Here is a 22,135-nt window from a genome sequence, read left to right as displayed (position 1 = left end):
ATTCATCTCCCAATTTTGTTTTTTGTTGTGTTTTTTGGTGTTTTTTTTTTTAATTATAATTTTTTTGCTGTATCTGTAGGGAAATTTCAGCTTATTCTACAAGGCCAGTGCCCATGTTGTAGAATATCACCTGACAATTGTGTTGCAAAATCTAAACACTTCTGGTGTTTTATCCATTGGAAAGGTACTAATTGTGAAGACTTGCTAAACAGTTTTCTGGACAAGTAGAAGTTCCAGTTCATAATGGAATCCTTCTGAAAGGGATATTCTAGCAGTAACTTAATCACTAGCAGGTCAGAAGCAAGATTCCAAGTTGCAGTAGTCATGTCTGCGAAAACATTAGTGCTCAACAGAGGAAAAAGTGGAATTGTTATTAGAGGAACTGAGAATGTCATGCCATCTGAATCCATTATGTGCCTATATCTTGTGCAGAGCTCTAATTTCCCCATCTTAAAAAGGGTAGATCTTTAAAAAGGGGAAATTGAAAAGGTTCAGAGAAGAAAAGCAAGGATAATCAAATATAAGTACAGGGAATCATCTTTTAGGGTTAGTATTTATTATTCTGAAAATGAGGTAACTAAGGGAGAAATGTGATGGAAGTGTATGAAATTATGAGTGTCCTGAAGAAGTACTGATTTTTCAGTGTGAAAGTCTGTGTAATACCTGTTGTGTGATCTGTGTGTCTCTGATTTTGCAGGTGGTTGAAAAGCTGATCCGAGGTTTAGCAATGGAGGACAGCCGGAATATGTTTGCGCTCTTTGAACATAATCAGCAGGTTGACCGTGCTGTGGAGAGTCGGGTGATTGTGGCTGATATCTTGGCCAAGTTTGAGAGGTAAAAGAATGTTTCATAAAACCTTTAATTCCTAGTTGGATGTAACACTGGATTTCAGAATCCAGGGTTACCTTCAGATTGTGAGTTGCACTGTGGACATCCCAGTACTGTGGTTCTTTTCCTTACTGGTTTTTTCCCTTCTCATTCTCTTTCATATCTTACAGACTTGCTGGCTCTGAAGAAGAAGAGGAGGGACAGTGGCAACTGTATTTTAAGCTTTATTGCTTCTTGGATATTGAGAATGTTCCCAAAGATGGGGTGGAATTTGCCTTCATGTTTGAGCAGGTAAGCTCACTTTGTGAGAGTTACCTGGTTTCCAGGGTGGCAGAAGCACATGAGTATACAGAAAATTGGCTTACCTTTCATTAGAAGAGGGAATGCTGGTTGGAACAGAAGAATTAGTGTTTTGTATTTTTGCCTGGAATCTACAAAGCAGGTACACTGTGAAGTTTTCTAGGTAAGAGGAGTATTAGAATAAAAGCAAGAAAATTAGCAAAGGCTTAAAAAAAAAATGTAAGACCAACGATAATAAAATGTTTTTAAACTTTACTTTTAAAAGACATAGAAATTTGGATAATGATTCAAGATGAATCATTGAAAGTAGCTGCTCGCAGAACATAAATGTAAAGAAAACTGGAAAGTCTGCAGATCAGCACATCCTTGGGGTGTTACCAGAATTAACTATGAAACCTATCTTTTGGGCGATTTCTTTTGATTACAGAGAGGCTCTAGAAGAGTACTACAGACAAAGGAAAAAAGAATGTAGTTGACAATGTTTATCTGACAAGTAGTCTTGTTTTTTTAAGTCACTGTACTCCGTAGCACAATGATGATGCTTAGATCAGAGATCACACTGGTATGAAAGAGCCAGTTAGGGATGTAGAACTAAACTGACTGCATCACCCAGCTGTGTGATTTGTCCCATCTGTATGACTTCACTAATGAACACCGACCTTACCTCAGAAAATCATAGCTGGTGAAAATTATTAAAGATGTTATCAAAGGCAGTCAGAGTCATGAAGACTGAAACTCACTGATAGTCAAATGGGTGGCATATTCATCACACAGATGAAATGAACGTCAAGTATTGTCAAGTATTGTCAATTAAAGAATGTCTAGAGAACGGTTGGGAACAAGACATCATGGTGCTCTGTGGAAACTCAGTTGTACCAAACTCCCTGTTGACAGGGCTTTCAGTCTACACAGCATCAACTGGCAAGAAGTAACAGTAGGAGAGTAGGTGTTATCCAGGCATTAAATGGATGTAGCAACCCCCCCCCCATAAATAGATTTAACAGAAAAACAGACAAAGGGAAGCAAGAAGATTGGGAGAGATGTTGAGTGAAAGAGGAGGAGGTGCGAACTGCTTTTGTGTAATGAAACTGAGGTTGAGAATCTTGAATTTATTACATCTGACTCTGGTGTTGAATATATCTCCACGCAGGAGCTGGTACAGCACAAAACCAAATTGCCTCAATTCCAATATCTCTCATCTGTTCCAGACATAAATGGTCCTCATTGTAGGACTTCCTGTGCAGGGTAGGAGCCCCTCAGAGATCTTTGTCCTGTCCAGGTTTACAGAAAGGGGTGTTCCCCCCACATTGACCAATTGCAGACTTTGACTTATTTATTGCAATGTCTGCTGTAACCACCTGAATTGTGTCTTTCCTACTGGGATCGGCAGATGCCATAGGAATCTGTACATGGACCCAGCTGCGAATAAAGTGTGCTTCTGCTTTCTGATGAGTCTGGGGGACTTTCTGTTTGTTTGTAGGCTCATGAAAGCCTCATAGATGGTCATTTTCCAGCACCAGAGGACACTCTGCAGCGCCTAGCAGCTCTGCGGCTTCAGTATCTTCATGGAGATTATTCCAAAATAAGTTGGACCCTTGATGGAATCTACCCAGTTAACAGACTGAAATCCAAAATACTGCACTCAACAAAGAGCAGTGGCACTACCAGTCATACTCTGGAGAGGAGACGGACCAGCTTCCTTGAAGGGACATTGAAACGTAGCTTCAAGACAGGGTCTGTAAAGAAGCAGAAGGTAGAAGAGGAGCAGATGATGGAGATGTGGGTGAAGGAAGAGCTTTCAGCTGCTCGTGCAAGCATAGCACAGAAATGGACCAAGCTGCAGGGACTCTCTCAGCATCAGGCCATGGTGAAATACATGTCCATTGTAAAGGAGTGGCCAGGTTATGGGTCAACACTCTTCGATGTTGAGGTGAGCAATGTATAAACTCATGTAACTACAGCCAAGGAAAGGCATCAGTCTGAAGAACAGCAGCAGAAGGGAGTTTCAGTAACTGGATGCATTTTGCCTTAGTAAGCTCAGGGTAAGCCTGCAGTACCACATACCCAAGAGTTGTGACGCAAAGAGCACAGAGCAAGCAAGCTGGGACATCATGGTAAATGAAGGGAGACAATGGATTCCCACTTCATTGGACTAAGAATGGAATTTGGGAATTTGGGGGAGGGAGGGGTTAAAAAAGTGGTGGCTACTGAAAGCAAAAGTAAAACCAAGCTCTGTTGTCCTTACCAGGAAAAACTGCAGTCCTGTTCTGCAGCAGTACAACAGAAACTGCTCAGACTGGGACACTTACAGCACTGTGCTCAGTCTGCTAGAGTAGGGATCCACAGTTCCAGTTTTATCAGTTTTGTTGCTGCCTAGGTGGATCACCATGGGAAATTGCCTGCACTCACTATATTATCTGTAAAATAAGAAGTGGAATATTGACTTGCTACATCACTTTAAAATCTGATAAGAACTGTTAGCTATTATAATTATTTACTACTTAAGTAGTATTTTACTCATAGTCATGTCATTTCTGAATCGTTGCAGCAGAAGTGCCTCCAACATACCTTCTGCAGACATTTTTTGTATTGGGGTGAAGAGTTGAAATGTCCTACAGGAACTAAAAACAGAGGGCTTTTCCTTGAATCAAAAATTATTTGATTCTCCACTGCATTTATGCAAAAGGTCATGTTTCTCTTTCTGCAGTGCAAGGAGGGTGGATTCCCCAACGATCTCTGGCTTGGAGTCAGCACAGAGAATGTGTCTGTCTACAAACGAGGGGATCCTAAACCACTAGAAACTTTCCAGTATGAGCACATTGTTTTCTTCGGAGCACCACAACCTAACACCTTCAAAATTACAGTGGATGAGAGAGAAATGTTCTTTGAAACATCCCAGGTATGTGAAAGCACAAGACTTGTTCTATGTTCACTTTTATTGCCACTTCAGTTAAGCTCCAAGGAATAGACAGGTTTCTATGCAAGAATTCTTGACTAGTGGACTAAGCCAAGGGAAGAGATGAAGGGAGCTTAAGCCTAAAGGGCATGGTACCTGTTGTTGAATACAGGGATAAACAGAAAAAAAATATGCTAGTTAGAAAGTGAAGGAGGTTGAATGGTCTTCCAGTGCATTGAGAAGTTCCAGTTTTGGGTGCTCATGATTGTGCCTGATTTTTTCATTCCCTTCCAATAGATGAATGGGCAGTTCACAAATTTAAAAAAAAAAAAAAAAAAAGTTTTGTAGCACTGAAGTTGCTTTTCTTTGAGCTAAAAATCTTTTTAAGTGTTGTTACAACAGAGCACAAACTTGTCAAGCATTTCTTTTCTTACTGTCATGTTCACATTTAGTATTGCATGCAAAATTTACTGTGCCATGACTTTGGACAAGGGAGTCTTTTTCAGCAAAATGTCCTGTATGACTCAATGGACTGAGGTTTTTAATGTGCTTATCCTCTGTTACTGTATTCTCTCTCCAGGTGGGCGAGATAATAAAGATCATGAAAGCATACATCAACATGATTGTGAAGAAACGCTGCAGTGTCAAATCAGCCACCAGTGTGGACAGTCACGCAAGCATCTGGACTAGGTGATGCAAATGAACTGGCAGTAGTTTAGTGATGAGTATTTGCAACTTGCCAGCACAAGTGTAGCAAAGATGTTTCCTAAGAATTCAGCTGACTACTGTATTCAAAACCTGAAGTGACATCTACAGTACTATAGGATTTGCACCTCTGCCCAAAGACATTAAACAGTAACAACTGTTGTTAAACACTAATGACCCAAAACTTGTTTTCCCCTTGCTTGTTTGATGAACAATGTACCTTAAAGAAGCAAAGTCAGAAGCATCCTCGTTCTCCTTCAGTGTCCTCTCTGCTGCTTTCACCATTACTTGTCATACTGGCAGAAAAATTCACAAGAATCATTTCTGCAAGACAGGAGACAGACTTAAGCTTCCTTCTGAATTTTGAACATGCAGACATCTGGGATCATGTGATCATAGCATGGTCTGCTAAAAGAATATTTGTTTTATTTATTTTGCAAGCAAACCTAAAATATAAGTCACTGTGGTTTGTTTTTTTTTCTTCAGGAAACACTAATGATCTGATCTGGTTTTAAAAGAAAATGCCTTTGTGTAGTTGAAGCAAGTGGTCCAACAGAGAGGTCAAACCCTACATGAGAGAGCATTAAACAAAGAAACAAATAAAAACACCCAAGGTGATTCTTTACCTTCCAATAAAAGTTCACAGGTACATGACTATAAAAAGTGGCACTTTCAGTTAAACTAATAAATATTCCAACATAGGAGAAAATCTTTGGGACTAGCACCACTGCCATTCCAGGCCCATTGTAAGCAGCACCTATTGCCTAAAAAAAAAATGACTGCCTTTCCCCTGTACAGCGTAAGAGAGAGATTGTTTTATTAGCATTTCCAGAAGAGCTGCTCTTCACAAACTCCAGTTATTAGATGGAGGTTGGAGGTTTTTGTTGGCCAGCCTGCCTGCGTTAAGATGCTTTGTTCTCTAGATGGGATTTTAGGATGACTGGGGTCCCTGAACTTTAGTTTTAAAGTGAACTGTTTCCTACTGAGTGAATAGATGCCTAGATAAATTGTTATGGGTAAGATTTTCACTTCTCTATACAACTGTAAGCAAATGCCAGACCTGTCATCCACTTCCAGCTTTTAACAGGAACTGCTTGCATTATGGAATCCCCAAATCCCTTTCCAGTCTCCTCTAGGTCCCTTGTCCTCAGCAGAACTTGAAAACAATGCTGTTTTGCCAAAACAACTGCTTCTTGGAGGTATTTATAGCTCCTGCAATTTGAAGAAGCAGAATTTTGATGACAGTCATCTTCAGTCTCTTGACCTCAGAAACTTGACTTCAGTGTTTAAAACAATATTCAGTATCAGTCACATCATAAATTAGTTGAATTAGAAAACAAGAAAGCTGGTGGCGAGCCATTTTCTATGACCCTTGTCTAGTCTTGGGATCCCAGAATGCAAAGGCCCATTCTGTTTCTTAATGAAACTGCAGAACTGTATGTAATGTGGGCCTCGTTCCACGTTTAATGTTGTCTGTCTCCATTTCTGAAGAAGTAGCAGCTAAGGTCTATTAGCTATGAAATAAAAATTTCATAGAAAAGCGGGAGTCAGTACGGAGCAGGTTCCATTTCATCATCAGATTGTGCCATGTCACTAACACTGTGTCACAGAACACTGTAATTTTGAGATTGACAGTACAAGAAGAAACACTGTACATAACCCATGCTCTTCTCTTGTTTCCACTACACTGCAGCATGTGCAAACACTGTGCACTTGCCACATGATCAGCCTAAGAGGATAGCCACTGCTGTGCATCATACTTCAGCTGGAGTTTTGCCTTAAATAGCTTTACTGAAGGATCCTATAAACACCCCCTTGTTGTCACAAGGAATAAAAAGATGACCAGGTCACAAGTGAGAAACACGAATGCAGAGGCAGCCTGAGAAGCAACCCTTTGTATCAAACTGACTCAATCTGTTATGTATCAGGCTAGTCTTGATTATCCCTGTTCTAACTCTGCACTAGCTCTGTGTTCTGGCTCTTGGGTTGCTGCAGGCAGCTTGAACCCACTTGAAACATAACTCCACTACTATTTGTTGTAACCTTGCTCATTTCTATTACAGAATTCCTTCTTCTGTCTTTTTTAATTTGTAACTGGCTTTACAAGATGAAAGTTTAATAAATTATTGGATTGCACAGGCTGTATTCACTCATGGGCGTTGTGTGCCCATATTAAGGTGTTTACTCAGAGATCTTAACACTCAGAACTTGTAAGTGAAAAGTAGGCATCACTGGCATGAGGATACAACAACCCTTCACCACAGAAGCAAATTTTGCCTTTGGGGTGGATTACAGAAAATAGTTTGCTGCTACAATGGGGAAGGTTTGTTTCTAGTTTCTGCTGTTCTCTCTGGGGATGAGTCATAACTTTTGTTAGTGGGAGATGTCCCAGTGGTTCAGAGATGGATAATGTGGTGAAAGCAGCACAAGAAGTGAATCATCTTCCAAGGCCCAATCTGTAGGATCAGCTCCATCCCTTCTCTTCAGTACCTCCAAAGTCACTAATAACAGAAAATTACTTCTAGTTCAAATAAGCTGCCATCTGCACTTCACACACAGTTGCATGACCTGGCCACAGTGCTCACCTAAGAGCTTGTGTCACTGAAGTGGTAAATGAGAACTGAGGGTAGCAATACAGACAGACCATCCCACTAGCAGACAAAAGTTCCCTCAATCCGTGCACAGTTATGGAAACCAAGCAGTGATGCATAATCCCCGTCATCATACTCTCCTATATTCCTTGGCCAGATGCTCTGAGGGCCTTGGGACTCTGCAGATTGGTCTATGCAATTTGATTTCCAGCCATTCCAATATTCTTTTTTCTCCATCTTTATCACGTTGCATAGACTGTCCTTATTCAAGGCTGGAACTGCCTCTGCTTACTTCAGCAGTTGCTTTTCTTCCTTCAGCTCTTACATTCCTGTCTATCTGCTTCCAAAACCACACTGGCTCTGCCTACTTTCTGCTTAGGAACCCTTATGTCACACACAGGCAGCTACTGGTTGGTTGTGCAGAGGGTGTCAAAACCAAACCCAGGCTGCACAGCCCTCATGTCTCTCCTGAATATCCCTCTTGTGACAAAGCACATCAGGGCCTGGCATGGCCTGTCCCTCTCATTCACTGCTTCCTGGGCTGCCACCAACTGAAGCCAAATTTTTTCTTGGTGGCAAACTCAGAGGCCAGCCCTGTTCCCCCTGGATTGAAGCAGGAACAAGCTAGCCAGTCTCCCTTCTGTGCAGCTGTTGAATTTCAAACTGCACTTGTTTCATCTAATACATCACTATCATGACAGCAAACATGCACCACTGCATGACTACAGCAACATGCGTGAATGCATTTATGAGTGACAGCCACCCAAGGTGGCAGCCAACTAAAAGCCCTGTCACTCCCTTTTTAATTCTGCTTGATCACCTTGTCAGTGTAATGTGCAGTCCCTTTGGGACTCCACCCCAGTATTTCTTTAATAGTGAATGTTCTAATGTTTATTTTATATGAACAAGTTTCATGCCAATTTATAATCAGCACCTACGCCATAAACACAAAATGGTTTATACACAAAGACACAGCCTCTGGTAAGTTGTATCACAAGCTCGTCTAGTTATTAAACCAGTTTGTCTATAAACTTCAGTTGTTTATTTATACCTTGTTCTAAAACACACAGCCTTTCACTGTGTAGGCTGTTTGTTCTATAATTACTCTGTGCATTGGCCTCAAAATTTCATTCTCCCCTTGGGGCTTTAAGCAAATCCCTCACACATGAATTCCAGCCCCCACTGTAAAATATAAACTCCTAAATTGGTGGAATGCAAATTTGCAAGGCTCTTGGCCACTTTTTATACCAGAGATTCCTAATGCACAACTGGATATACATTTTGGCCCTGTGCCACTGTCACCACTGAGATGAATGCCAGTAACTGGATCGCCAGTGAAAGTCACTTCCCCCCACCCGCCTATCCAGCACTGCCCTTCAGCACCGTTGGACACCCTTCACACGCACTGGGAAGGACTCAGTCTCACTGAGCACCTGGACTTTGCACTCGTGTTTAGGTCTGAATGCAACCCAGGGCACATGCATTAAGTTGGGTGATTCTTGACAGGCATTCACTACCCTGCTCTGGCTCAGGCAGCCTGGCTGGCTACAGAGCACAGCTGGCTGGTAGCGTGCCCAGCTCCACCTCCTGCCCATGCTGCATCCAGGGGCAGGTATGGGGCCCCTTGCAGCTCTCAGGCACTGGCCCATGCACAACGGTGCCTCAGGCCTTCCTGTACAGGCTCAGGATTACCAATATAAACATGTTTTTCCTGTAAAAGCAAACACCTGTAACTCCTGACTGACTTCTAATGAAATAGTGACAGCTTGTCAGGATAAACTCAACTGGCTCAGTAACAGGTTACACACTGGGCAGAGTTTTTGCAGGTCCACTGCTGAGGCACACACATTAGTAGGAGCAACTTACCTGCCTTGCTTCTTTCTCCTGTTGCAGTGTGAGGCTGAGGGCAACTCAGCTGCTCCATGTTTGTGCCCTCTCAGGGTGTGCCCATGGGCACAGGAGTATTTACACTAGGAGCAATCTCCTCCCAGCTCCCCTGGGATGGCTGAATCTTGGTAAGTTGCCCTCTTTGAGCAAAGCAATACAAAGGAAGGCCTGCAAGACTGGTGGGGGTACAAAGGCCTTTAAGCATTTACAAATGCCCTTAATCTGCATGGCAGGAGGAACCCCGGCTGAAGAAGGAGGGGAGGTGTGGAAGGAGTCCCTCAGGGCTGGAAGAGGGGAGAGCTGGCTCCTGTCCACAGCAAACTCCTCATCGTTGTGTCGTGAGCACTTGGGCAAGGGTCGAGAGAGCTGCTTTCTCCCTGGCTGCTGAAGGAGGGGAGAGGAGCTTGGAGAGGAGGGGAACAGACCTGCCAAGGCTGTAGTGTCCTGGTGTTAGAGGATGTTCCAGCTGCCTGGAGTGGCTGTTCTGGCCCTTTCTCTGCACCCTGTGGCAGTGTTGTGGGGTCATTGGTAGTGTTCATCCCAAGTGTTTCAGGCCTGTGGCTGCTACTCTGTATAGGAAGTGGTGCTTTCTGGTCTCCGTTCCTAGCAGCTTGCACTGGTGTTAAGGCTGCCTGATTGGCTCCTGTGTCTGTGGTGGTGTGTTCTCCATTTGGTGGTGCTGCAGAGCTGGTAGGAGAAAGAACAGGTACAAAGAAGAATGGTGGCCACAGGAGACAACACAGGAAACCCAGCCCTCAAAGCAGCTCCTTATCCTGGGTAAATGTGACTTCTATTAGCCACACACACATATAAGTCATTCTCATGTAACACAAGGTGCTCTTCAAATACCCAGATCATGTTTATGAAAATAAAGACATTTTAATGAAAGAGAAAGCAGTTCGGTTGCTAATGGGGATGACATTCAATCATGCACATTTGTAAAATCATCTCAACCCACTGCTTTCAAAGTTTAATTTGAATATGCATAAACGCTTGTTAGCTTTTATGAAGTACAGCACCATGGTTTTGTAAACTTATCTGCTCTATATAATCTCTTTAAGGGAAACTATAACACATAACATCTGAAAAGAGAAGTTTTATAGAAAGCAGAAGCAATACTCTTACTATCCATATGAGCATCCTGAGAGTGCAGAAAAAGATCTGTTCTCACTGGTTTTAACAAAAAAAGCACATGTAAGGGGTCAGCATAGTGAAGAAAACACATTTTGAAATAATTCTTTTGTATTGCTGAAATTCCACTTTTTTAAAAGCCAGTTTGGAGTAAATTATTCTATTTATGCTAAAAAGTAGCAAAACAAAAAAATTACTGTTGTTCTGTTTGTAATTATAGTCCCTGCTGCATTGGCAAAAAGCAATCCATAAGGACTTACAGTCTGTGTTGCATTACTGCGTAATCACAATAAAAACGTCATCTGGTATCCTCTCCTACCCCTCAAATCTGTTAAAAACCTTAAGTTACTGACAGATATTATGACAGAGTGCACAGGAGTTTTCAATGTGAAAATACCATTGTTGTGGCTTAGCCATAAAGGAATAAAACCAAGATAACAGCATTTTATAATGGCACTTATGTTATGCACCATTTGGAAGTTGATTTGCTATTAACAGAAAAGTACCTTTAGTGCTTTGTCAATTCCCATCTTAAAACTCCAGAACTAAATGGGAAAGGTCCATTAGAGTGACAATTGAATTTTACTCTCCTGTTTTTCCTAAGCTTAGTTCTTCAATATTGCTCACAGTTCTTGCTTTAAAACTGTGCAAAATCTGTTTAATTTGGTCAATAAGAACTTTATGTACTTCTTGGCAACACAAGGAATTTGACTGACTTGTAGAAAGCTGGGTTTTACATATCCCACTGTGCTCTAAACACACAGCAACAGCAGACCCATAAAGGGTCCAAACTGTAGTTCTGACTTTTAGCAACAAAAATTGTAATGTATGGTCTTAGTTTATTTGCAGCCACACACAAAAAAATACCACTGGCAGGCCATGCAATTTACTTCCTCCTTTCAAAAATGTTTAGATGCATAACATATGTACAGAGCAATGAGCAGATGGTGCATTTGGTTTAAGGGAAAAAATGCTGAGAAGTACAACAAAAGCATCAGGCCCAAACGGTGCTCAAGTGTAAACACTTGTTGATTTCTATGTCAATTAAGTTACCAATGCAGTAATACGCTAAAATAAAAATCCTGGCTGGTGTAATGGCAGATGTGGATTAACCTTTCCATGATCCAGTCTCCAGGGACTGGGCAAAATTCAGGAAGAGGAACTGAAGTTGCATACTTTTTCCCTAGAGGTAACAGTCTGTGGTCAGTCTGTGCTCTGGGATGAAGGATGCTTTCTCAACTCCATTGCTCTGGGACCTGGGAAAGCACTTCACTTCTCTGCTGCCATTTCCCTGTGCATCATCTTGAGTAATGTTTGTGAAGCAGATGACCTTGTTAGTCATCTTACACAACAGGATGCTTCTCCCAGCAAGCTATTACTGGAGATAAAAATAACATTGCCCCTTGACCAGCAGTTGCAGATTTTAGAGCTCTGGAATTCAGACTTCATATGGTACTTAAAATGAATACATCTCATGCTTTAATTGCAAGTGTTAACTTGGCTGGAAGTAATTTAACTTTGCCCATATTTTATGAGAAGTTATGTTGGAAGCCTTTATACTTTGCTTTGGAGTTAATTTGGGCCTCGACGTGCTAATGAACTACACCTTGATTAAAACAAAACAGCACAGAGGAATGTTCACTTACTGTGTAAGCCTGAAGTAGCTTGATAAAAGCTAGGCATAACCAAATTCCATGATAAACTAAGTTTTCAACTGTAAAAAGAAAGTTATCAGCATTCTTTTTAAATACATCAAAGATATTTATTATCTCTAAAGTTTTCTTATTGTTACTTGCCTTAATTCCGATCACAGCCCCTGTGCTATGAGCTTTTTTACCCAGTGATTAATGAGCTATTCCTTAGCTCTGATAACTGCTTCCATGGAAATAAAACCAATGTAAGCAGTTTATTGGTTTATTTAACTTTATTCTTTCAATAACGGTACTCCTAAATAATCTGTGTATTTCAAATGAAGTGGGTTATTCACCTGCACTAAGGCCATTGTGCTTACTCAAAAAAGACGAGTGATTAGACAACTTGGGTATGATGAAACAAACATGAGAAATGGGGCCTTAAAAAATTATTTACATCATTCATAAGAATAAAATATACAATTTTTAATAAAAAGTATATATTCTTTTGTATTGAATTAGGATTTTACTACCAATTGCCACTTTACATTTCAGATTCACACCTAAAAATGCTCAAAGTATAAACATCTATAAAACTAGTAAATCTCAAAACTTCTAAATAATTCTCTCCACTTTGTAGGTAGAAAAACACAATAACCAACACTTTTTCTAGTCCATTAAGTTAAAAGTCATTTGGCAAAGCACTTAGGCATATAAGCTTAACCAGACGACATCAGGAAACAGGCTTTGCAACGTTTCAAACACTTCTCATACCAGGGTAAGCTAAAGAATGAAGGTTATTTTCATTACACAGTAACTAACATCACAACTACTTTTTCTATAATTTATCTCTGGAAAGCAACTGTTCACAATTGTGCCCAAAGTACCAAACAAACAACAAAAGTGCTTTACTTCTTTGATCAGCAAACTACCACAATGGCTCCTTTAACTTGCCCCTTTCAGGCTGTTGTTTTAACAGGCTCAAAATAGTATCTATAAAGAGTTCTCTATTTCTCAACACAAATGATAAACATTCGCTTATCAAAATAGTGCAAACAGGAACAAAGAAAAGTGCCATCAACGTAAGTAAACTGCAGGAAAAGAGGCAGTTGAACATCGTGACCTTGCACTGCTGCTTCAGAGAAATCAGTAGTACTCTTCTCAGCATGTCAGTCCAAATGGATTCCCATTTACCATCTCATGACGCCACCACATGCAGAACGGATTTGGTCTTTTGCATATCCTCCTTCATAAAAGTAAATGCACTTGTTCTTTGTACTGTGCATTAAAAAAAGTCAAAAGACGTCTTCAAAACATTAATTGATCAAATCATTTAGTAATTAATATATACAACTCTGTCTTCCCTTTTTTCCTTTACAGCTTTCTTTGGAGTGCATAGGAAAGGCTACAGTGACACATCATACAAAAATCAAGTTTAAGTTTTATGTAAAATACTCAAGTATTTTTAGCATTTATGTACACAAGTTTTTTTACCATATATTCTTTCTCACTCTTTCCTTAGACATATCTTTATCTTCTTGGACAGATGACATATTTAACCTATGAAGTTACGGGTTGGTAACTAGAAAGTTAGGCATTTAATGCTATTATAAGTAAGAGTATTGGGGGAAGTAAATTTTAAGTGTATTCATTAAAGTGATGTTGCATGAAGTGCTGTTGGCATTAATTTATTCCATTAAAAGCTCTTTCCAGTAAAAAGAGAAAATGCTATAAATTAAAAAAATACAACAGAACTCTAGAAACCTTCCACCTTGAAAGGCTGAGGCCAAATAATTATTATTGACTTTTTATCAGAAAATTGCACTTGCATATAAAAGAACAAATTTTAGCCCCCATTCATAACCTTATTACTTTTCCAAAAAGAAGTAATAAAACATCAAGCAGCTAATTTCTTATGGCTTCACACAGTGAAGTTCTTTCTTAAATTAACCAGAAGGAAGTTTCTCAATAGCCATCTTTTGCAAACATATCATCCGTTTCATCATCGTTTATCCCTCTTTGATAGCGTACTGAAGAGAAGGCACTCCAGTGAAGACGCTTCTTTTTGTAGAGATAGAACACCAGTCCACCAGCAAAGACTAAGATAACTAGCAGGGCAAATGCTACAGCCACACCAGTGTGATTAGAACCTGAAACAGAACAAAAGACAAACAGTTATTCTCTAAGAGTTTTGGCAAGAATATTTTGTCATGGGGTTCATGCTCAGGTAGCTCTACACGCTCTTCCTGCACGCATTTAGTTGAAGTCAAGGCAAACTCCTTCACCATATTAATAGTCTTTGCTTCATCATATGGAAAGTTAGATGCTGATTCATATGGGTATGCATTAGCTTATTTTTGATCACTTTGTTGATAATTTACTAATATTTAGGTTGGAAGGGACCTCCAGAGGTCAAAAAACCTACTTGTAAATGCTGCAGTCCTTTAGAGGTTTGTATACCTCATATATCTAATGAGGTCCTGGACTCTTGGATGGAAGCTCTTGGAATGGGAGATAATTATACCTCTTTCAGACTAAAAAGATCTTACTGAGGTCTTCCTTAGCAGCATGAAGTCAAATCCATTCCTGCATTTCCACCTCAGTGAAAATGTAAACAAAATCAGAAAGATTGCACTGCTTCTCAGGAACTTGCTTGCTTAATACTCAGGTAATTGCTTTCTTTCCTGTACAAAGCAGAGCATGAGGAAGTAACATGCAGCCTGAGCCTTTTTCTGGAGCTTCTTTCCAGAAGCCTCCTCAAGACTAAAAACACAATCTGCAGTACCTGCTTACTCAGCATCTCTTACAAGCAAAACTCTGATTCCACCTACACAGACTCACCCATGACAAGATACACTGTGGTAAGAAGCAATAGCAACTACTCTATGCTCACTTTTAAGTGGACATTTCAGTTCTCTCCCTTACCCACTGAGTGGACAGTGGGAGTCAGGAGAAGTAAATTCCTAGACAATTTGCCTCTGAATGCAATTTTAAGCCTAAACAACAACAGAAGGCTCTTGCTTAGGCAGAGGTACTTGATGGGTTCTTTTGTGAATTGCACTTCAGTTATTTCAACATAGACTTTACCCAACAAACCAGAAAACCCTAAAAACAGCCTCTACAAAATTAAGTCTCCACTAAAGGCAATGCCTCTGTACCTAAAGGAGCTTTGCAAACCACTCTGCTTTGACTACGACTGCAGTCAACTTTGGACCACATGCCAGTTCTGGACATGATAACACTGCATTTTTCATTGGCTTCTGCAGTTTTATTCTCCCAGTTGACATAATTAACTGATGAGCCATCCAGCCAGTTCGGGGACTGACCTGTTGGGAAAAAACATTGCTTAGTTTTAGGTCACCAAAACATGCTGTAATGCTACACAGCATCATTCACAATCTGTTGATTTCTTTACATTGCTAAAAGGAACAGGGCTGACTGTGCATCTCATACACTAAAAGCAGTAAACATGAACACGTAACTTTTAGCCACACCTCTTCCCTGGGCCTTTAGCAACTGATGCATTCGCAGCTTAACCATTAGGCACCAATAGCAGCATTGGGAAAAATGATTTTCAGTGACTCCTGATTGCCCTAGGTGTGCAATAGGAAGAGATTTTACTACAATGAAGTCCAAAGGGCTTTATAATGCTAAATAAGGGATTCCAACCTCAAGCAGAAGTTACTGTAGGCTACCAACACTATGAAACTATTCTTAGTTGAGGATTTATGCATTTTCATTTACCACATGAAACATTAATGCTCACACATAGTTGCTACTTCTTACCCTTAGAGCTCTGAGCCAGGCCAAGCCATACATTCTTGGTGATGAGATCATGTTCCCTTACGTGTTTGCTCACAAATGCATTTTCCTCAGCATCAACTATAGTCAGAAGGGTGGCTGAAGGACCTAAGTGGCAGAGGAAACCAGTCAGAATTGCAACTTACAAGATTTTTCATGGTGCTTGTACATTGAGTTTTCTGTGGGAATAATTACTGTGGGAAAAGATCTGCTGATCTGGGCTTGTAAAATAAGCTTGAAGTAACCTTCAGAATAAAGACATGAACCTCCCATCCCCTAAAATACAGCATGTTATACAAAATGGCTTCAGATGACTGATTATTCTAGTAGGTTATAAAAAAATAAAATGGGAGTAAACTTACTGCAGCTGCAGACTACATACATGGAAGGTTTCAAAAGATATGCTCATTGAAAATTACTAGCCTTGTCCAAGTAATAAGCCCTTTTCAAAAATATACTTGAACAAAAGTTCAGCATTTTGCTGAGTCAAGTTAATTTCTAAATTAATGGTCTCATTGTGTCTCAGGTTCTTATATACCGTGTTACAGTAATTAAGGAATAAGAGGGAGGAAAGGGTATACTATAGACACGCTCAGAGAGTACCCATTCTTTACAAGCCAGAAGCTTAATTTAGAGAAAGTTCACTTTCAATTATCAGACCAAGTTGGACTCAACAGAAAACTGTATCCAGGACTGGTTCTTTTTCATCCTAAATAGTGAGTTCAACTTCACACTGTAATTCCATAAAAGAAAGTTATGATAGTCACTAACCTCTCAGTTAAGATGATTAAAACTTCTGTAAATGAAACTGCTTAACAGCACCTCTGCAATACAATTGCCCATGCAGCTCAGCAGAGATAAAATCCTTTAATTTGACTAAAAATTAAGTTTTTTAGTGATATTATGTGTCTTAATATCTATAAAGTACATGCTTTGAACCATCTGAAAAGTTAGCAGGCTCTCTACTGCAAGGATATATAACAAGAAAGCACTGCCAACAGCACTAACACTATATACAGATAAAGCATTTTCCTCCAAACTGTAAGCCTTAAATTTCTGATCTTCTGCAACTTGCTACCTGAATTTTACTTGCAGATACCTGTGTGCCAAAGAATCTGTCAGCACAATGCAGCATTTTATGAAGAATTTTCATCAGATATTCAAAGATAAAGTTTGCTATTGCTTTTCCTAAACTAAAGAAGAATAAAAATGGCAAAGTTGAAGTATAATCAGCATAGGTTTTTTGGTTGTTGGGTTTTATTTCTTCTCAAATAGTGGACTAATTACAAGTTGTAATGTGATAAAGAATCTAAACGTACTCAGTTTCTGGCAGACTTTCTTAGCCTCTTCCATATTATATACTGAAAAATTGTAGAATGCCATGTCAAAGGCGTAACAGTGATCCTTGTACTGTACCCACTGTAGGGCACCACTGCTCTGCGGGCATCCTGAGGCTCTGCTCGCTTGCTCTGGCTGGAATTGCCTCTCTGCAAAGACAAAGAAACTTGATGTTATTTCTGCTGCAGCCGTTTGCGCGCAGTCTCTCTGGAACAACAGGACAGTAAGTACTAACAAGGACTACTACTCCTACCAAGAACCACTATTCAATTTACCTTACATTCCTTCTTCATGTGCCACAGATAAATTTGTTTGAAAAGGAGCGTAAGACAAATCCCAAAGGCTTGGGAAAAATTTTTTTCTTGTTTTTTAGTGGGTTTTGAAGTTTGTGGTACATATTTGATAAGTACTTGGATTCAGAAAAGATACATTTCATATTCATATTACAGGTGATTAAAAACTAACCAGGTTTGTTTTAGGTTTTCACCACTGGAATGGAGAGAAGAATTAATCTCCCTGAAGTACTAAAAAGTGTTTTATCATCCCTGACAGAAAACTCTTCTTAAAAGAGGGAATCATGTGTAGTATTTCAACCTTCCTTTCTACTTCTAAATACAACATACAGAGACAAAAGACAACTACACAAAACCTTAATAACACTTACTGTTTGGAGGGCTATAACAAATGGCACCTTCAGCAACATTTGTACATTTTGTACGGTTCCAAGCTCCTTTAGTATCCAACAGAACACAGTTCTCAGTAGTATTTGAGTTTTCTAATTCCCAAGGATAGTAGTCGAAGTCACTTCCATCTGACCATTCAAAATTAGCTTTACTTCCCTAATTAAAGAAAAAACCCACAACTTATTAAAGAAAAAACCCACAACTTATTAAAGAAAAAACCCACAACTTTTAAGCCACATACAGTTGTGGTTTAAATCTTATCAGTCATGAGTTAAGCCATGTAGCAATATTTGTCCCTTGTATGGGGGTAAATTAAAGTGAGGGGGTGTCATCTAAATCTATAGTAAATAAATGTACAACATAGTTTGCATTTTCCAATCAATTCTTAACATAGAAATCCTGATTATTTGTGGGAAATGAGAAAGTACAGCACGTTTGCAAGTTTAAACTTGCAATGTGCCTGTTTTATTCTAAGGGGAACATTTCACTTAATTCCATCCTGCTGTTTCATTTAAACAGTCTGCCTTCCCTGCTATGAACGTTTACTGGATATGTTGCAAACTGCCAAACTGTCGAGATGACCTCAGTGAATAAAGCTGGACAGCTGAGGAATGGTTTTCAGTACTAGCTCCTACTTCAGATACATTCCTGGAAACCCGTGACAGCGAGGAGTCAGTTGTGGAGGGAGCTGTTCAAGTCACAGGACACCAGAGGTAGAAGAGGTGCACGCAGAAATCACACACCTCTGCAGAGGGGTATTCCTGCCAACTAACTATGGCCAGGTCTGGCAATTAGTGAGGGGAGCAGGGTCAGCGCCACAGGCTTTTGGGTCCACAGTAAAGCAGTCAGAGGAGGAAAGAGATCTGCAGCTGCATCTTCCTATGCCTCCTGGGAGAAGGGACACATAACCTGCTCAAGAGCCAGTTCCTGAACTGCTTTGGAGAGCCAGTCCTGACCTGGACTAAGCAAGTTCCACACAGCCTTGTCTCTCTGTATTCACTGATGGAATCTGATCCTACAGAGTGCCATAAAGTCTGAAGCCTCTAAAGGTAGCACTGCAAATCACACATCCTTGTGCTGCAAGGAATGATGTGGGACCACTGTATTATTTTAAAGCATCAAGGATTTGAAAGAAATATCTCAGTGTGGCTACACTCATTAACATTTAATATTAACATAAATTACACAGGGTTGAAAAAGGAGGTAATGCACGGCATGAAAGAGAGAATCTAAGAAACTGCAAAGAAGCATCAGAAAATATTTCACATCTTGTAAAAAATATTATTTACAGGCTCTGTTACAGACATCACCAAAAGTATTTACTTACATCATGAACTGACAATCCAAGCCACAGAGGATAACCATCCTGTTTGACAATATCTTCTAGAAATAACTGTTGGGATTCACTGTGTACACTTGCTAAATCACTCTTATTTTGTCTGCATGCTCTCAATGCCTCATACCACGTTAATTTTTTCTGAAGGATCCTGTATGTTCTGTTTCCATGTGGAATAGACTTGGGCAATGGAGGTTTGTGCTGTTGGGGTCCTGTTTCAAAGAATAAGAAGACAACAAGGTCTGTGCATTTGTTCGTGTTATTAGGAAGATACAGAAAGCATTAAAATTCATCTATATCAATGTAACTCAAGCATTAAAGTGTTCAGTACAAGGCAATATCAAATAAGTTCACTTTTGCTACTTTGAACACTGAGTAGTTGCCAGACGAGCACAGCAAACACACTCCTCCTGATCAGAGTATTATAGCAGTGATGAACAGAATGACCACATGACCCCCAGATGCCCCTGACAGCTGTGCCATGTGTTTCACTAGGAGCAAAACCAAGGCCTTATATAGCAGGAACCAGGATTTAAATTATGACCCTCATCCAACACTCCAATGCTACTTACCCATTTCGATTTTACAGGCAAGAATACTGTACATGTTATAGTGATTGGCATGCCAACTTTGAGAATAATTATAAATATCCCAAAACCCATCAAGGTTTACACCAGCAAAAAAACTGTTCTTCTTTATGATAGGTCTTCCCAGCCTCCAGTTATTGTAAGTCAGAGGAGTTTCATCATACCACTTGAGAACTTTATCTGTGGAAAACATTGCATATTTATTAAAACACTGGCATTATGTCTACAAATACCATTTAACTCTGAATATATTAAGGACATTAACAGATATTCACTTCGGAAATAAATGCTGGGATACTGGAAGTTACTCTAAATCAGTTCCATATCTAATGCTAAATAGGTTAGCATCACTCATCCTGGCCATTTTAAGTCCTGCTTTACAGGGAAATCAAATCTAGACTAAACAGAACATACTGGATCTAATTATCACTGAAACAGAGAGCATGTCCAATTATTTCCTTCTAGAAGATAATTACAAATATAAAGCATTATAGGTTTGCATTCAGTTTGACTTTAGTTATAAACTAAAACATGCAAAAACCATGCACTTAATGCTGAAAACTTTGTCTCCAATCTAGTTATTAAGAAAAAAAACCCCTTAAATCTTACCACTGTCATCATAAATCACACCCAGCCAGACCCACAGAGCCAGACCGCTGAATGAATGAAGCTGCTCAGTAACAAAATTATTCTCTTCTTCATCTCGAACACTCAGAACAAATGCTTCTGGGTCTGTTGAAAATTTTTTTACGTTACTTTCTTACAAATTCACATTTCAGTTTCAAAGTATGTATTCTTTTCTATTACTGTTAATAATTATTACAGATAGGTCAACAGTGTGCAAAGGTCAGATCTTTATAACATAAGCGAACAGTGCAAAAAAAATTTTCAAATGTATTATCAATAGTGCTTCCCCTGATTTTGTGGATAAGTGAAATGTATCAGCTCCAGAGATATCTCTGGGTCCTACTGTCACTTCCAACTCAGCATATGCAGTGACTCTGTAGTAAAAATTTTCTGTATATAACATAAAAATATCAGCAATCTTTCATGATTGGCATGAACTTCCCTAGTAGACAAACAGTATTGGAATCAAATCACAAAAAATAAAAATAACTTTTGGAAAGATGCACGTCTGAAGATTTAATATAAGAGGGACATTGTTCCTAAGCTTACACTTCATTTAGGATGAACAGAAAAAGTCTATGTGCTTTTCTGAATTGGACTATTCTCAGTCTATTTACTTTGTTCACCTAAGTGTTCCACAAAACGGAGGGAAACCATGAACTAAATGTGACTGTAAAGCCAGAATGTTGCCAAGGGGATAACAATTATGCAACCTATTTGAAATTGGCATATTATAGAGAAAAAAACCAAACCAACCAAATACAAAAACAAACCTTCCAATTTTTCAGAGATCTCAGGGTTCAGTAGTTCCTAGCCTTCTCTCTTTCTCTCCAACTCTCCTACTCATGCTCTGGCACTTTTTATCAGAGTAGTGCAAAAGAAAACAGCATCAGGGAGTCCAACACATGCATATTTCCAAATGCTAGAACCTTTCTCAACTCTCACTTTGCTGTCTGTCATTGTAAGACAGTGACTCAGGTCTAAAACTCATCTCCCTCAAGCTAAATCCATAAATACCTGCAATATGACAAAGTACTTACTCATTTTCCTGCACAAATGATGAGCTTCTTGAGACTTCAGTTCTCTCCATCTATTTTTTGTTATCATAAAAGTGTAACAATTGTTTCTAAATGATATCCAGGGTGTATTTTTAATCTTATGTGGGCACTTCACTTGTGTAACTTGTTCTTTTTCAGTCTTCTCTAAAGAAAGAAAAGATGACATTCAGAACATGACTTACTATTAACACCACCTAATCTGACACCACAAACCAATTTCAGGTACTATTTAAAAACATGCAAGACAAATTAAGTGCCATCCTCTAAATGTGTGACGCATCGTTGCTTTCAGTTTCCTCATGACGACGATTTTTTTAAAGCAGCAAAACCAGCTCTACTAAAGAATACAGCTGCTTACAAATTTTCAAAATTATGTTAAATAGGTTTAAGAATAAAATCCAAAAGTGCTAAGTGTGGGTCAATAACTAAAAGCTCTTACCGCCTCTTTTGCAAGGCAGATCACCATAACAAATAATCTACTTCATAGCTAGCAACACATCTTAGTTCTGAGGCTTTATCTAACATTTGAGGAGTGAGAAGAACTCTTTCTGCAGTTGCCTAGACTGCAAGCAAAAAACAGTAAACGATGTCGTAATGCCACACTTTACTCTGACTCGGGATGTACAATGGCTTGGCTCTGTCCCTTCACAGGAAAAAACCAAAACCCCCCTAATTATAATGGTCACATAGGGAAGCTATTTGTGATGATCTCTCAGAATGATTGTTTTCTGAAGGA

The 22,135-nt window shown here is 39.5% G+C and overlaps 2 protein-coding genes and 1 long non-coding RNA gene across 6 annotated transcripts in view; 1 reads left to right on the top strand and 2 right to left on the bottom strand.

The window, feature by feature from the left end:
• The window catches only part of LOC116789131 (unconventional myosin-X-like), a 90,371-nt gene extending 83,501 nt beyond the window's left edge, over positions 1-6,870 (top strand). For all 3 annotated transcript variants that reach the window (XM_032692528.1, XM_032692527.1, XM_032692529.1), the window contains 5 exons: positions 698-834; positions 999-1,119; positions 2,609-3,058; positions 3,836-4,027; positions 4,605-6,870. In XM_032692528.1, coding sequence (XP_032548419.1) covers positions 698-834; positions 999-1,119; positions 2,609-3,058; positions 3,836-4,027; positions 4,605-4,718 — 1,014 coding nt within the window. In that variant the 3' untranslated portion in view covers positions 4,719-6,870. The remainder of the gene's footprint in view (positions 1-697; positions 835-998; positions 1,120-2,608; positions 3,059-3,835; positions 4,028-4,604) is intronic.
• LOC116789133 lies at positions 35-11,903 on the bottom strand. Its single transcript, XR_004357906.1, has 5 exons — positions 10,599-11,903; positions 9,633-9,894; positions 4,950-5,053; positions 3,438-3,545; positions 35-2,864 (listed from the first exon to the last, which is right to left on the bottom strand). It is a non-coding gene; the product is annotated as an uncharacterized LOC116789133 (long non-coding RNA).
• Positions 11,904-12,248: 345 nt separating this feature from the next.
• LY75 (lymphocyte antigen 75) overlaps positions 12,249-22,135 on the bottom strand; it is a 43,899-nt gene continuing 34,012 nt past the window's right edge. For both annotated transcript variants that reach the window (XM_032692531.1, XM_032692530.1), the window contains exons 27-35: positions 21,382-21,543; positions 20,324-20,446; positions 19,700-19,894; positions 19,119-19,339; positions 17,773-17,947; positions 17,090-17,257; positions 15,756-15,878; positions 15,128-15,295; positions 12,249-14,119 (exon numbers count right to left, since the gene is read on the bottom strand). In XM_032692531.1, the coding sequence (XP_032548422.1) occupies positions 13,935-14,119; positions 15,128-15,295; positions 15,756-15,878; positions 17,090-17,257; positions 17,773-17,947; positions 19,119-19,339; positions 19,700-19,894; positions 20,324-20,446; positions 21,382-21,543 (1,520 nt within the window). In that variant the 3' untranslated portion in view covers positions 12,249-13,934. The remainder of the gene's footprint in view (positions 14,120-15,127; positions 15,296-15,755; positions 15,879-17,089; positions 17,258-17,772; positions 17,948-19,118; positions 19,340-19,699; positions 19,895-20,323; positions 20,447-21,381; positions 21,544-22,135) is intronic.

The sequence above is a fragment of the Chiroxiphia lanceolata genome, chromosome 7, assembly GCF_009829145.1.
Source record: "Chiroxiphia lanceolata isolate bChiLan1 chromosome 7, bChiLan1.pri, whole genome shotgun sequence".
Taxonomy (NCBI): Eukaryota; Metazoa; Chordata; class Aves; order Passeriformes; family Pipridae; genus Chiroxiphia; species Chiroxiphia lanceolata.
Note: the sequence above shows the minus strand (reverse complement) of the source record. Positions and strands in the feature narration are given on the sequence as shown.